Source organism: Crocuta crocuta, unplaced genomic scaffold (assembly GCF_008692635.1).
Source record: "Crocuta crocuta isolate KB4526 unplaced genomic scaffold, BGI_CrCroc_1.0 scaffold127, whole genome shotgun sequence".
NCBI classification, from domain to species: domain Eukaryota; kingdom Metazoa; phylum Chordata; class Mammalia; order Carnivora; family Hyaenidae; genus Crocuta; species Crocuta crocuta.
Genome location: NW_027532008.1, coordinates 11451659 through 11466300, shown reverse-complemented (window position 1 = coordinate 11466300; position 14642 = coordinate 11451659). Strand labels below are relative to the sequence as shown.

Genomic DNA, 14642 nt, shown 5'->3' with positions numbered 1-14642 from the left:
CAGGGGCGCCTGGGTGGCTTAGTCGGTTAAGCGTCCGACTTTCACTTAGGTCATGATCTCGCAGTTCGTGGGTTCAGGCCCTGCGTCAGGCTCTGTGCTGACTGCAAGCTCAGAGCCTGGAGCCTATTTCAGAGTCTGTATCTCCCTCTCTCTCTCACCCTCCCCTGCTCGCGCTCGCTCGCGCTCTCTCTCTCTCTCTCCTAGAAATAAATAAAAAATACATATATATAAAAAAAGCAACAACATAAGTAAATATTTATCATAACCACATTTACAAATACAGGGATAATCAAATGTTTACAAATACAAGGATACAGATGCTGATGCCTGTCATTGGATGCTGCTCTTGTGTGTGAACAAATTTAGCCCTGAGTCATCTTATAAATAGTATACCCAGTACCTTGACATTTTTAGTGTTAAGAGTCAAATATTCACTGTAGTTCTGTGTATAAAGTGGCTGTAGGAATAGGGATAGTTGATTATTTGACACTGTAATTTGGGGTAAGAGAATCCTGGCATCCCAGATTCTATTCTTTTACAGTTATGTAGAGGTTCCTGAGCTATAGCCCTTGGCCAGAGGGCCTTGTTCCTTCCCTGGCAGCCTGAGCCCTGGAGACATGGCAAGGGGAGACCTGTGAGATGGGGATTCTAGAGCTGGTGCCACTCCGCACGTAGGGGGATGGTTCAGTGATGTGAATACCTGCCCTGGAGCAGAGCTGGTCCTGCTGGGGTCAGGCAGTGGGGGGAGGCAGCAGCATTCCAGCGGGGCTCGGGGGGGTGAGCTTCTCCTCAAGCAGTGGCCTCTGTGCAGAGGATAGGGTGCCCTGTCACAAGTTCTCACCTGGGCACTAACCAGCCTCTTCCATATAGTTGTGTTGGTAGCCACTTGTTTTCAGGTGCTCCTAATCCTTGCACATACGACTGCATTGCCAGCTCATGTGCCCTGTAGTATGCCTTTATGTCCATTCCTGTTTACCTGTTTCCTAGTAAGTTGCCTTTTGTAAGTTCTGCATTTTATTTTCCCTATTATTGGTAAAACACGGTTCCTATAAAATAAAGCTATATACTGTTAAAAAAAATTGTTAAGTAACTAACTAGTTGTTACATTTCTTCATTGTGGAAAGTTTTAGATCTATTTCTTAGTTTTCTTAGTAATCTTAATTAAAAATTCTAAGCACATATGCAAAGTAATTTAGCTTATTTGTCTTATGTGCTTAGGAACAATGTAACTAGATTTCTTTTAAATTGTGTTTTTTTCAGTTTCTCAACATTTAGATGTTGAATTGTAATATTAGTGTTGAGGGCACCTGGGTGTTTCAGCCAGTAGAACATCCAACTTTAGCTCAGGTCATGATCTCACAGTTTGTGACTTTGAGCCCCATATCAGGCTCACTGCTGTCAGTGTGGAGGCTGCTTCGAATCCTCTGTCCTCCCACTCCTCTCTCTGCCCCTCCTCAGCTCACATTCTCTCAGAAATAAAGAAACATTGAAAAAATTAATATTGATGTTGAAAATGTAATTTTGATGTGGCCATGTAAATGTAAAGTTCACTATTAAACTTTTAAATTTACATGTAAATGTAAAGTTAAAACTATTAGTTGATAACATCATTATTACTCCTTTAAGACAATTTAGACTGGAATAGATTCTGATTAACTACTTTTGGCTTTCAAGAAACAGCTATGTACTACACAGCATATGCTTGTGAACTGTTGTGATTCTTCAGGTTTTTTTTTTTTAATGTTTATTCATTTATTTTTGAGAGAGAGTGAGTGGGGGAGAGGCTGAGAGAGAGGAAGACCGAGAAGTGCAGAGCCCAACACAGGGCTCGAACCCACAAACAGATCATGACCTGAGACGCTTAACGGATTGAGCTGCCCCAGTGATTCTTCAGTTAATAATGAAAATAATAATTTTTTAAATTAAAAATGACACAGCTCTTCTGGGCATTTGGGCCTTCTGTCAATTTAGTAGAACCGAAAAATATTTGGGGGCCTAAATTTGTGCCCCCATTTTGATTCATGACCTTAAAATCCATAGTATATTTAACAATCCACACTGGAAATGCACATTGCAGATTAGGTTAGCATACCGAAATGTGAACTCAGAAGTTGAACCATTTTATCATTTTATAAGGTTTTGTAAAGGTTTAATAACCTTTCCCTTTTGTAGTTAATCACTTCAGATTGGTCAGCCGAAAATTCTACCAGTTAAATTTTACATCTTGTTTCAAAATTAGTGTGGTAGCAGGGAATTCACCAAAATTGTGATGGCATTTATGGCAAATCTAATTTCTATCATTATTTTGTACTTTAAAATCATTATTCCCATTGGTCACCTTGTTCTCCATTTTTATAACACAGACTTATATAGAACTTGTTTTTTGTTGCCTCATGATTGTTTCAGTAACAGAAATTATACTCTTACCCATATTTGTTTACTTTACCCACTGTTGCTAAGGAATTTTTGGTGTTTATAATATCGGTAGAGTTGTAATTATTTTCCTTAATGGTTTCTTTGTGATTCACTGGAATTAAGTTGATAAGTCATAACATTCTATACTGTAATCCAGTGGTGGCCTAGTCAATAATCTTGTATTACTTGAAGTACTTTTAATACATAAAACAAGGATTTTTTTCCCCTTCTGTGCTATAAATAGATTATTTTTATTAACCCTCTATTTGAATGAACATCACTTAGTGCTAGTAGCCCTACTTTTACTGAATGATGTAGGAAAAAATTTATTGTTATAGGGAAATCTGAAGCCTAGTCGTGTATAGGAGGCCTGGCTGTGACAGTCTACAGTTCTATCTTGAAACTTCTATCCTTAGTAGTTTGTATTTTGTAACTCAGATATGTCCTTTTGAATCTTACTGGCATTGGTTTATTTCTCTGTGTTTCAAACTTAAAGGAACTTTGATAACCTTGTCAAGCTTTCATCTTTTGCCTTAGCATATGAGAGCTAAGTAAAAATGCTGTGTAGGTTCTTGGTTATAGTACCCTGTTTTCTTACAGTGTTTCTTTATTTAAAAAAAAAAAAGCAAAGGCAAATTTACCTTAGTTCCTTGGGTTGGATTTATTTATCCGACTGGTTTAGAGATTGTGTTGGCTGTGAGAGCAGTAGTTTTAGCCCAAATGACAAAAACTATCAGGTCTTTCCTTGAGTATGTGTGTTCAAGGTGGATTAACCACCCCCTTCCACCAGAGTTATTTGCTTGAAAGATAAGCCTTCCACAATAAGGAGGGGAGAGTATGAAGCAAAATTTCAGAAACCTGTGAATAGCAGACCCAGTAAATAGCTTTTTTATTAATAAAAAAAATATTTGAGATGTTAGAACAGAACCATGGCAGTCTTTGCTCATCTGGTGCTGAAAAGAGACTTCCTATTATTCGTACAGACCTTAGACATAATAAACTTGTTTCAGTTTCTCTCTCTCTCTTAATCTGAACATGTAGGTAATATTTTCTCCTTGTCTTTCAACTGTCTTCCCCCTTTGAGGATTGTATCAAACTGAAGAGTAATAAATTCAGTTTCATTGACTCATATCCCACGTTTTTTATAGAGAAAAGAGCCTAAACCAGCAAGACTCAAGTAACTTATATAACATTCATTAGTCCCTCAAATATTTAAAAAATAAAATACCTAGGAAATTATTTTAGATATTTTTGTTTTCTTCAAAATTAACATAACCCCTGAGATGGTGGTGGTGGTGGTGGTGGTGGTGGTAGCAGCAGCAGCAGCAGCAGCAGCAGTAGTAGTAGTAATAGTAACAGAGCAATGCCATTTTATTTGGTGAATGCGGTCATCTTAGAAACTCTGTAAACCTGTAGGTTATTTTACTTAATTCATAACCCTGCAAGATAGGTACTTTTATTTCCATTTTATAGATGGTGGAAACTGAGGCTTAGCAAGAGATTAAGTTACTTGTCCAAGGATATGTGCTGTACATCTAAGTCAAGGTTTGAATTGTGGTCTCTGAATCCAAAACCCATATTCACCATTCTTTAAGAAAAAAAAATTTTTGTTAAGGGAGAGAGGGCTATGGGAGGGGGGTAGGGACAAAGGGTGGGGGGGAATCTCAAGCAGGCTCCATGCTCCACCCGGAGCCCAATGCAGGGCTTGATCCCACAACCATGGGATCATGACCTGAGCCCCTGTCAAGAGTCAGATCTTCAACTGCTAGATGGACTGAGCCCCCTAGGCATCTAAATTCACTATTGTTTTATTACCACCTTTGAGTGAATTGCATTTACTAGGCTTAACTTGATTTGGAAAAAGTTGTTCACATTTTGTACAGAAATGAAACAATTTGTCTTTCCGTGGATTGTGGTGGTAGATTGTTACTTTTGCTTCCACAGTCTCAGGCCAGTGTTCTGCCTTCCAAGGTGGATTGTAAAATAGATGTGGAGAGAGGGGAGGGTGTCCAGAAACCCGAGACCTAAAATGTAGATTGTTGCTTTTAATTATTGCTGCTTGTTGATTTTTTAGAAGTTTTATATGTATTCATTTTCTGTTTGTCTTTTTTTGCCCTATTGCAGCACTGACTCTAGCAGTAGTTCAAGCGACGAGTCTCCAGCCCGATCAGTTCAATCTGCAGCAGTCCCAGCACCCACTTCCCAGTTGCTTTCATCCCTGGAGAAAGATGAGCCACGTAAAAGTTTTGGGATCAAGGTTCAGAATCTCCCAGTACGCTCTACAGGTAAAGTTTTGTGTTACTGTACTTTTCTCTTTGCTGCTGTTGGGAAATGTGAGGCTGAGCATCTTAAATTTTGTTTTCTAGCAACAAGCTGTGTTTTGTGGTTCATTACTCTTTAAACGCCACATAGGAAAAAGCAAGTGATTATTATAACTTTCTAGGTGGTTACGTATGTGAAGATTGCATGTTATTTGTATTTACTATATCTACATGCATGTGTACCTATACATTATTGTGCACATTGTATATACATACACAAAGGTTGTGTGGTGCGTGTTATATAAAGAAAGCACGTTTATTTTTTTAAATATACTTACTGGATTAAATATTTTGATATTAGGGGAAATTTGATATGAAATTATAGAACTGTTTCCAGTTAAGTTTGTTACATTCACCTGGAGTCCTATGTTATGTGGAATAATTTTGGACATAAAACTATGATAGGAAACTCATTTCGAAATATTAACATTTTAAATGAGGAAAATTATGAATAATGAAAAAGTCTGGTTGAAAGCTATACTGAAGTCTACTAACAGCTGTCCTGATATTTTCATTAATAATTGCCCATGCTATACTGTTATTTCTACATTAGGCATAAGAATATGTAAACAACTGTTAGTAGATGGTCAAACCAACAAAGACCAAACTAAGTACTTCTTAGCTAAGTACATTTCAGTGATTACTTAAATTATTTATTAAAACATACTATAAAACCTACATACCAGGTTTGTGAAGAGATACTAAGATACAAACGTTGATGAGTTTTGATTTAGAATACTTAGTTATTAAGGAATGGATAGAGATAAAATTGGCATGTCTTTCTGTACAATTTTAATTTTTATGATGAAACAAGTTAACACAAGACCCCTCCCCCCATTGCATGATTCATCTATAGAAGGCCTTAGAGTTGTCAGCGTGTCACATGCTGCTTCCCACACAATTTTCTCATTGACATAATGCTTTGAAAGCTAGAAATCCAACTTTCTTAAGTTTTTAAAAGTTGTGTATATGTATGTATATAAAATTTTTATTATGAAATTTTTATTTTAAACTTAACCAGAAGTAGTAGTAGCAAAATGAACTCCCTTTACTGCATACCCCAGATTTAAAAATTGTTAATATTTTGCTAGACTTGCTTTGTTTCTATTTTCTTTCTTTTCTGTTCCTGTTGCCTTTTTCGCCCCCCTTAAGCCAGTCGCTGATGTTACATCATTTCATACCAACTTAAAGATACATACTTTTGGGGCACCCGATTGACTCATTCTGATGAGCAGCTGACTTTCGCTCAGGTCATGATCTCATAGTTCATGGGTTTGAGCCCCACAATGGGGCTAACAGCATGGAGCCTGCTTTGGATTCTGTGTGTCTGTCTCTCTCTTCCTCTCCGCTGCTTGTGTGCACTCTCAAAAATAGACATTAAAAAAAATTTTTTAAAGATACCTTCTTTTGCATTTGTCTATAGAATAGGAGGGCATTTTTCTGTATAAGCACAATGTCCTCTTTTTTTTTTTTTTTTTAATTTATTTTGAGAGAGAGAGAGCACATGCACAGGAGAGATGGGGAGAGGGAGAGAGAATTCCAAGCAGGCTCAGAGCTGCTGTGCAGAGCCTGACTCGGCTCGAGCCCACAAACCATGAGGTCATGATCTGAGTCAAAGTCAGACACTTAACCAACTAAGGCACCTGGGCGCCCACCACAGTGTCATTCTTATCTAACAAGTAACCAGCGATATCTTCTAATATTCTGTTTATTTTCACAATTGTACAAAAGTCTCTAAAATACCATTTTACAGTTATTTTATTTGAAAGTTTTATATGCTAACAAAACTTAGGTCAAAAATCAAGCCAAAGATTTTGTAGTTTGCTTACTTAAGTTGTAACTAAATTAGAAAAATAAGCACCTTGTTTTTTTGTGGGGGATTTAGATACAAGCCTTAAAGATGGCCTTTTCCATGAATTTAAGAAATTTGGAAAGGTGACTTCAGTGCAGATCCATGGAACTTCAGAAGAGAGGTATGGTCTGGTATTCTTTCGGCAGCAAGAGGACCAAGAAAAAGCATTGACTGCATCAAAAGGAAAACTTTTCTTTGGCATGCAGATTGAAGTAACAGCCTGGATAGGGCCAGGTAAGAGACAAGGAGACTAATGTTTTGTAAAATTTGTATTTCACCTTATGAAGAAGTCCCATCTTACCCTGAATTTGGACATGATTCCAGCTTTATTTGTTGACATACTTCCAGTGTCTTCTGTTTTAAAGACTGGGTACATTTGTTGTTCAGGTTAATAAAATTATGTTGTTTTGGTTAGGGAGGGTGAAGGTTGTTCTGTTTCTTTACGGGAGAAATGCTGACTTCTAAGAGTCTGAAAGGCACAGTTTGGCCCTTTGTTGAGTCCTGCCTCCCCCAAAGGATTGAATTGATTGAGATAAGGAGATAGCTCTTTGGAGAATGACGTCAGAGTTACCCTGAATTAGGAAACACACGACTTGCTACATTGATCCAGGGGGCTAGTTAGACTACTTTTATTTTCTGTTATGCCCAGCACGAATTGATCTATTGTCGTAGTTTCCATGACCTTGAAAGCTGGTGACAAAAGCAGGACTACGAGTGTGACCCAGTGAGTTTTAAGGGGACGTTTTATTAGTTTGAGCCTACTTGTAGGACCTGTTGTAAGGCAGGAAGTCTTCTCAGGCACCGCTTGGGCCATTGTTTCTTCTGTTTCAGAACCCTCTATAGTGCAGACCTTTAATTTAACCCTGTTCCAGCCTAATGGTTCAGAATTCACATGTTCAAGTTTGGGAACCCTCTAGTTTAAGGCAACTTGTATGTAAATTTGTGGAGGAATGAACAGAAATGTTTAAATTATGCAGTCACGTTATGTAGCTGAGACAAACTTTAAGCCTTTGAGGGGTGCCTGGCTGGCTCAATTGGTAGAGTATGTCACTCTTCATCTCAGGGTTGTTAGTTCAAGCCCCATATTGGCTGTAGAGCTTTATTTAAAAAAAAAAAAAACTTTGAATGGAATTTATAGGGTAAACGTAGCCCATTTTCTTGGAATATTCATTGTTTTAACAATTAAGAGGAAAAATAGAATTTCCCTGATAAGAATGTGTAAATACTATTTGTATATATTAAAACAGGCACAGAGTCATTAGAGGGAGGATTGTAAAATGTGCATGATTTAATGATAAACACAAGAATTAAAAGGGATTATAGGATGGGGCGCCTAGGTGGCTTAGTCGGTTAAGCGTCCGACTTTCGCTTAGGTCATGATCTCGCGGTTCGGGGGTTCGAGCCCCGTGTCGGGCTCTGTGCTGACTGCCAGTTCAGAGTCTGGAGCCTGTTTTGGAGTCTGTGACTCCCTCTCTCTCTGACCCTCCCTGCTCACGCTGTCTCTCTCTCTCTCTCTCTCCTAGAAATAAATAAAATATATATATAAAAAAAAGGGGGAGGGGATTATAGGTAATGCCCTCACGTTCCCTCCTTTTCCAAGTTTGAGATGTACTGTCCTGAGTTAAACTGAGTTAAACGACTCAGGAGCTCTTATTTAACACACCCAGAACAGGTCACAAATTGACCTAAGGAATAATATTTAGAATGTCATATAATCTATTGTAGAAAGTTGTTAGAGCCATATGTAATTACTAAGTAGTGGGGATCTAATTCAGGGCCTTTAAGATGGCCCTCATATCTCCAAGTCATGGGGCTAGCTTGTCATTTTCACTGTAAAAAAAAAACAAAAAACACATTTTAGCTAATTAGCACCTGGGCTTTAACCACACCTGCCAGTGAAGATTTTGAGAAGTTTGGTTGGTTCAGGCGTAGGAAAGCTTGAAGGTACTTTATCAGGTGCGACAGCATGACACACTTGTTGAATGGGATATTTGAAGGCAGTTGAATGTGTGTATGGAGACTTGGTTGGAATTATGTTGTTGGATGGTTACATCATAAAATGTTTTGTATTGAAATGTATGGAGCTGATTGCTTCCTTAGGTCAAGGACCTCTTGTTACAAAGATCTGAATCCAAGAAGCTCAGCTTTGCATATAGACCCCAGGGGGGCTTCTAAGATTGTGCTTTCTTAGTTCTATGCAGATCATTATAATCCCTTAAACATGAAATTGTGAAGATAAAAGAGGTTTTTTCAGTGACACGTAGGCATTAAGACTTGAACCAGTCATGAAGATTAAACAGATTACATGTGGAAAATACACTTTTTAAAAATCTTTGTTAGGGGCGCCTGGGTGGCTTAGTTGGTTAAGCATCCAACTTTCGCTTAGGTCATGATCTCACGGTTCGTGGGTTCGAGCCCCGCGTCGGGCTCTGTGCTGACAGCTCAGAGCCTGGAGCCTGTTTCAGAGTCTGTGACTCCCTCTCTCTCTGACCCTCCCCTGCTCACGCTGTCTCTCTCTCTCCTAGAAATAAATAAAACATTTAAAAAAAAATCTTTGTTAAACCAAATTTCTGATTTTGAAATTTTTATTGAGCTATTTGGTGGAAATGAAGCCAGTACATACTATTTTAATGGTTGTAAATTATGCTTTATCCTTCTGATTCTGTCTTTTGGAGTACAGACCTCAAGATGTGTCTGAATTATTTTTTCTTTTTCATTTTTTCTCCCTTTTTAAATGAAATATTCCTAAATATGTGCCCTCTGTTAGTTTCAAGAAGACCTAGTTGATCTTGAAATGAGATGGAGATACAATAAAAATACAGTACGGAGACAGGTACATAAGCCCTGGCAGTTTCTTGGTCCCTCCGAGTCTGTGAAAGTGCATATTCTTTGATGATGCCAGTAAGATTAAGCTGAGGAGCAGTCAGGCTGGAATCAGGAGTGAGGTACGTTCTGAGTTCACTCAGCAACTCAGAAGTTGAATCTTTTCAAGTATCAGTGTTGTTGACATCAGTAATATTTAGTGCCTGCTTGTAAACACTGTTTCAGCCAGTAGATTAAATGTTAACTTGTTTGTATGGCCTTGTTTTACATTAAAAAAGAGAACATATAGGCTGTGTATAGGTATTATCAACAAAACATTGAATGTTCTGCACTGTACCATGTTTATAAATGGAGCTTCAGAGAAAGGCTGTGTTTGAATTAGACACTAAACCCGGGCTTTAAACATAAGAAATAGAAACTTTAGGAGTGGTGCGGTTTCCCTCTGCGTGTCATGGGAGCCCATGAAGCAGCAGTTTCAGAAATACTGCTCCAGTCAGTTTTCATACAATTACTATTCTTGTATCTAAAAATTGCTACATTTAGACAGGCTCTGTTAATTAACAGAGCTGTAAAATGCTAAATATTTTATAAAATGCTGAACAGCAAATTAAGTAATGAAGCTGGCCTGTTTTCATTTGAGTTTTATGTGTGTTTCAGATTGTAGTTTTATACTTTGCATTGAGAGCCTGCTGCAGAATTTTTGGAACCTAAGATTAGGCTTAAGTAATTGCTATTTTTGCTGGGGTTTAAAATCTATTTCTGTGTTAGTGATTATTTTTAAAACAAATCAACTTAGCAGACTGAAATTCAGTCCACTCTTCTATTTTAAAGATCAAAGGAAGTGTTACTTAACCCTAAATTTTTTTTTTTGACAAGGTTCTTTAGCCTTTGGAGTTAGCAAAAGGCAGCTATTTCTGAAGGTGTATACACCTTTTTCAGATTGTATGAGTATTCACCCCCAGTATTTCAGAGATTTCGCTTCTTAAGTATAGATTTTCCTGTGATATCTAAAAACACATTAAGACTTTCTTCTGTTTTGGGGTGCCTTGCTGGCTCAGTCTATAGGACATGTGACTTTTGATCTTGGTGTGTGAGTTTGAACCCTACATTGGGTGTAGAGATTACTTCAAAAAAAAAAAAAAAAAAAAAACCAACCAACCCTCATTTGTTTTTACTTTGTCCCCATCCCACTTAACAGAAACGGAAAGTGAAAATGAATTTCGTCCTTTGGATGAAAGGATAGATGAATTTCACCCCAAAGCAACAAGAACCCTCTTTATTGGCAACCTTGAAAAAACCACTACTTATCATGACCTTCGCAACATCTTCCAGCGATTTGGAGAAATTGTGGTATGTTGTTTGTTTTTTTTAATAGTAAAAACAGTTTAAGATCTTTGTCACAAAACATAGAGCATAATACAAGATTATATTTGGAAAGATGATATTTAGATGGTGTAACAACTATTTTTCTCATTTGCCCTGTGTTTTTAACTCCTGCTAAAAGATAATCTAGCAAAACTCCTTGGGAGACTGTTTCATGTGTGTATGTAAAACTGTATAATAGGTATTTGTCTTTGTTTTATGTATATATAACTTTTTCTGTCCGTTTTTCTTATTTTCTTTGTCCATCAACTACTATTTAATGCCACATCTAGTCCTGTGGGTTGGAAGGAAAATCTAGAAGAGAAGTCTGTAAGAAAGAAGCAGCAACTTCGTATAGGAGTATTAGGTCATCACAGTTTACATCGGAAGTACCTTGGGGATTACTGGAATGTGGATGTCATGCTGGAAGCTCAGTTCTATTTTGAAATTCTAATTAGAATCACTTTTTATATTTTCCAAGTTATTAAATTTAGGAATTTGAAGATTTTTTTCTGTTCCTCGTGACTCAAAAGTTGAGTCACTTTTTAGTGAAAATAGTTTGATTACAGTTTTGAACCCTTGGGATAGATATACTATTTTGTTTTGTGTTTGGAAAAAAATAGGGAAATTACTTCTGTCTTTCGTAGACTTTGTCTTAATAACAGCGAGAAAATTGCTGTATGGTTTTGGACTTTGGAGAGTAAAAAAATGTTTTGGGTAGGAGCAGTTATTGTTAACCTTTCAAGGGTTTGTATGTGTGTCCATCCATCTATCCATCCTTATTTGTACACTAATGTTGGAAGTGAAAGTCCTTACCTTTTTTTAATGACATAATCTAGTGAATAAAATATTTGTGCTTGTAGCTGATCTAAACCTCATAGGGACTAGGGGCAAGAGATAGACGTGTTTGTTAGAAAGTAAGAAAAAACAGAAGCTATATATTTTGAGAAATAGCAAAACGTTCATTTTCCTTTCTTTTCAAATATTTTGATTTAAGTTATTTTATCACATACTCTAATTCCAGCTGTACTGCCTACTTAGATGGGTTCACTTACCTACCTGGGCTCCAGCCTTTTCTGTCTTTAGACAGAAAAGTTTTATTTATTTTAGCATTTGTGAGTCCATGAATTGATAAAACTTTCAGATACACTTTTATTTGAATGTGGCTGCTACTTTGAATTTTGGAGGAGGTAAGAAATTATATTTGTTTACATAGATACATTTTCATCAACAGCATTGCTACAAATGGAGTGATTATTGTGTTGAAGAGCCATGCTTCTTAATAAGTGGCCATGTCCTGCTCTGTTTGAAAGCCATTATTTCAGGTTTGCAGTTGCTCATGTGGGTAACTATTTTAATGACACACAAACAGAGGAAATGGTCTGCTGCTTACTGATGGCAGATTATGCTACAGCTAGAAGAACCCTTGAAGTGAGCCTACCCACTAGTGTCCTTTGGAGACCATTTCTCTTAAGTGGAGTTACCCTGGATTGTTGCATTCTAGACTTTTGGTGAAAATTAGCGCCTGTTTACTATTACTTAGAACTATTTTGAATATAGGGCCGCCTGGGTGGCTGAGGCTGTTGAGCGTCCAACGCTGAATCTCAGCTCAGGGCTTGATCTCAGGATTGTGAGTTCAGGCCCTGCATTGGGCTCCTCGCTGGGCATAAAGCCTATTAAAAACAAAACAAAACAAAACAAAACAAAACTATTTTAAGTATAAACTGCTGCTTTTTTAAGGACTCATCAAACTGCTCTTCAAATACATTATTCATTTTGCTCTGTTTCAGCTTTGGATTATTGGCTTATGACCCTTAAAGAGGCTTGGGTATTGTGATTTACAGAATGTTTTAGATAATCACAACATGGGTCATTATTGTTCAAGTATAAATTTTGCCATCCCTGTATATGGTTTCTCTGGACCATTTTCATGTGTAAACCAGCTTTTTACATTACCTTGTCTGAGTAGCAAAGTAGGCAGGACCAGAATGTCACGTGTGAGTAGTCATTCTAAAGAATTGAAGCTAAGGGTTCCTGGCTGGCTCAGTGGAAGAACATGCGACTATTGATCTCAGGGTCATGAGTTCAAGACCCACGTTGGGTGTGGAGATTATGTAATAAACTTTAAAAAAGATAAAGAGATGGGGGTGTATTTTTATAGACTGTTTCTTTAACCAAGGGATGGTGTTCTGATACATCTTCACAAAGTAGTTCAGATATTTATACATTTATTCATTTTGGATATGAAAGATTATCACTATATATATCAGTCACCAGGCTTGGTTCAGTTAGATATACTGATACATTGAATGAGTCTTCTAATTTAGGATTGCATATTTTAAATCACTGTTTTGAAAACTTGATTTCTTTCCCATTCATACTCTTCTCAAATATTGTATTTTAAATTGCCAGCCACTAATAAGGGTTTTAGATTATTGCAGAAGCAAATTACAGTTTACCCTTGAAAAGCATAGGTTTTAACTGCAAGGACCCACTTCTATGTGGACTTTTCTCCTTATGATTTTCTTGATAGCATTCTCTTTCCTCCAGCTTACTTTAAGGATATAGTATAATAATTTTTTACAGAATATGTGTTAATTGACTATGTTATCAGCAAGGCTTCTGGTCAGCAGTAGGGTGTGAGTAGTTAAGTTTGATGGGAGTCAAAAGTTACATGTGGATTTCTCAACTGCCTTGGAGGTTGGCACCCTCACTAACCCCCTTGCCCTGGCCGGCCACCCTGTTGTTCAAGGGTCAGCTGTATTTCTTAGATTTTTATTAAATAGGCTGCCTTTCTTTATTAATCTTTTCTGTATTGTTCCATTCTTAGCAGATGTACTGATGAATCAAGCACAACCTTTTCTTTATTCATAAATTTCTCTTAACAACAGGTATTGTAGATTTAAAATTTTGAGTTTGCACTTTCTCTTCTGCAAAGAATTTCACAGAGGAAGGATTTCATGGTGTGAACTCTGTGTTGTGTAGTCTTTCAGGCTATTTATGGTTGTATTACAATGTATGGTTCTAACTAAGAAAATGATTTTGGGGAATATGACTGGAGGAATATATATCTCATTTGGACTTAGTTTATTCTGATTTATTTTCCTGTTGGCCTGTTACTAATTGGTACTAATTGGATTTTTCAGGATATTGATATTAAGAAAGTAAACGGAGTTCCTCAGTATGCATTCTTGCAGTACTGTGATATTGCCAGCGTTTGTAAGGCTATTAAGAAGATGGACGGGGAGTACCTTGGAAATAATCGCCTCAAGGTGAAGGATTTTGCATAAGTTATTATGCTGTTACGATTTGGAGTTTCTTTGTGTGACTATGTCTCATTATTTAAAATTGCAGTACAATTAGATAACAATAAAGGTGATACAATTCTTTGCATCCTCATCCTCTTATACTGTAATCTGAATTAATACTTAGCCTGACAGGATCACTCTTGTATAAATTCCTGTTTGATTTTAACCAGATGGTTCTCCCTTGGGATGATGGTTGATAAGATTCCTACAGAAGACAAGTTTTTTCAGAATTCTGTAGTTGAATTATTGGTGACTTTACTAATAGAAATTTCACCTCTCCTATTCAGCTGGGTTTTGGAAAGAGCATGCCTACAAACTGCGTGTGGTTAGACGGGCTTTCTTCAAACGTGTCAGATCAGTATTTAACACGCCATTTCTGCCGATACGGGCCTGTGGTAAAGGTAGGTGGGAGGTTTTGGTGTTGGCATCAGTTACTTCTGACTCCCTATTCTTGGTATTCTGTCCTTCAGCCCCAGTTTTTAATGTTGATCTTTTCTTTTCTTTAAAAACCCATAATTTGTTGTAGAAGGGTTTTGAATCTATTAGCTTATGATATGAGGA

The 14642-nt window shown here is 37.2% G+C and overlaps 1 protein-coding gene across 1 annotated transcript in view; it reads left to right on the top strand.

Annotated features, from left to right (window-relative positions):
• SPEN (spen family transcriptional repressor) overlaps positions 1-14642 on the top strand; it is a 92275-nt gene that overhangs the window by 58854 nt on the left and 18779 nt on the right. The window contains exons 4-8 of the mRNA XM_077775482.1: positions 4540-4700; positions 6622-6822; positions 10610-10761; positions 13920-14045; positions 14369-14482. Of these exons, the coding sequence (XP_077631608.1) occupies positions 4540-4700; positions 6622-6822; positions 10610-10761; positions 13920-14045; positions 14369-14482 (754 nt within the window). The remainder of the gene's footprint in view (positions 1-4539; positions 4701-6621; positions 6823-10609; positions 10762-13919; positions 14046-14368; positions 14483-14642) is intronic.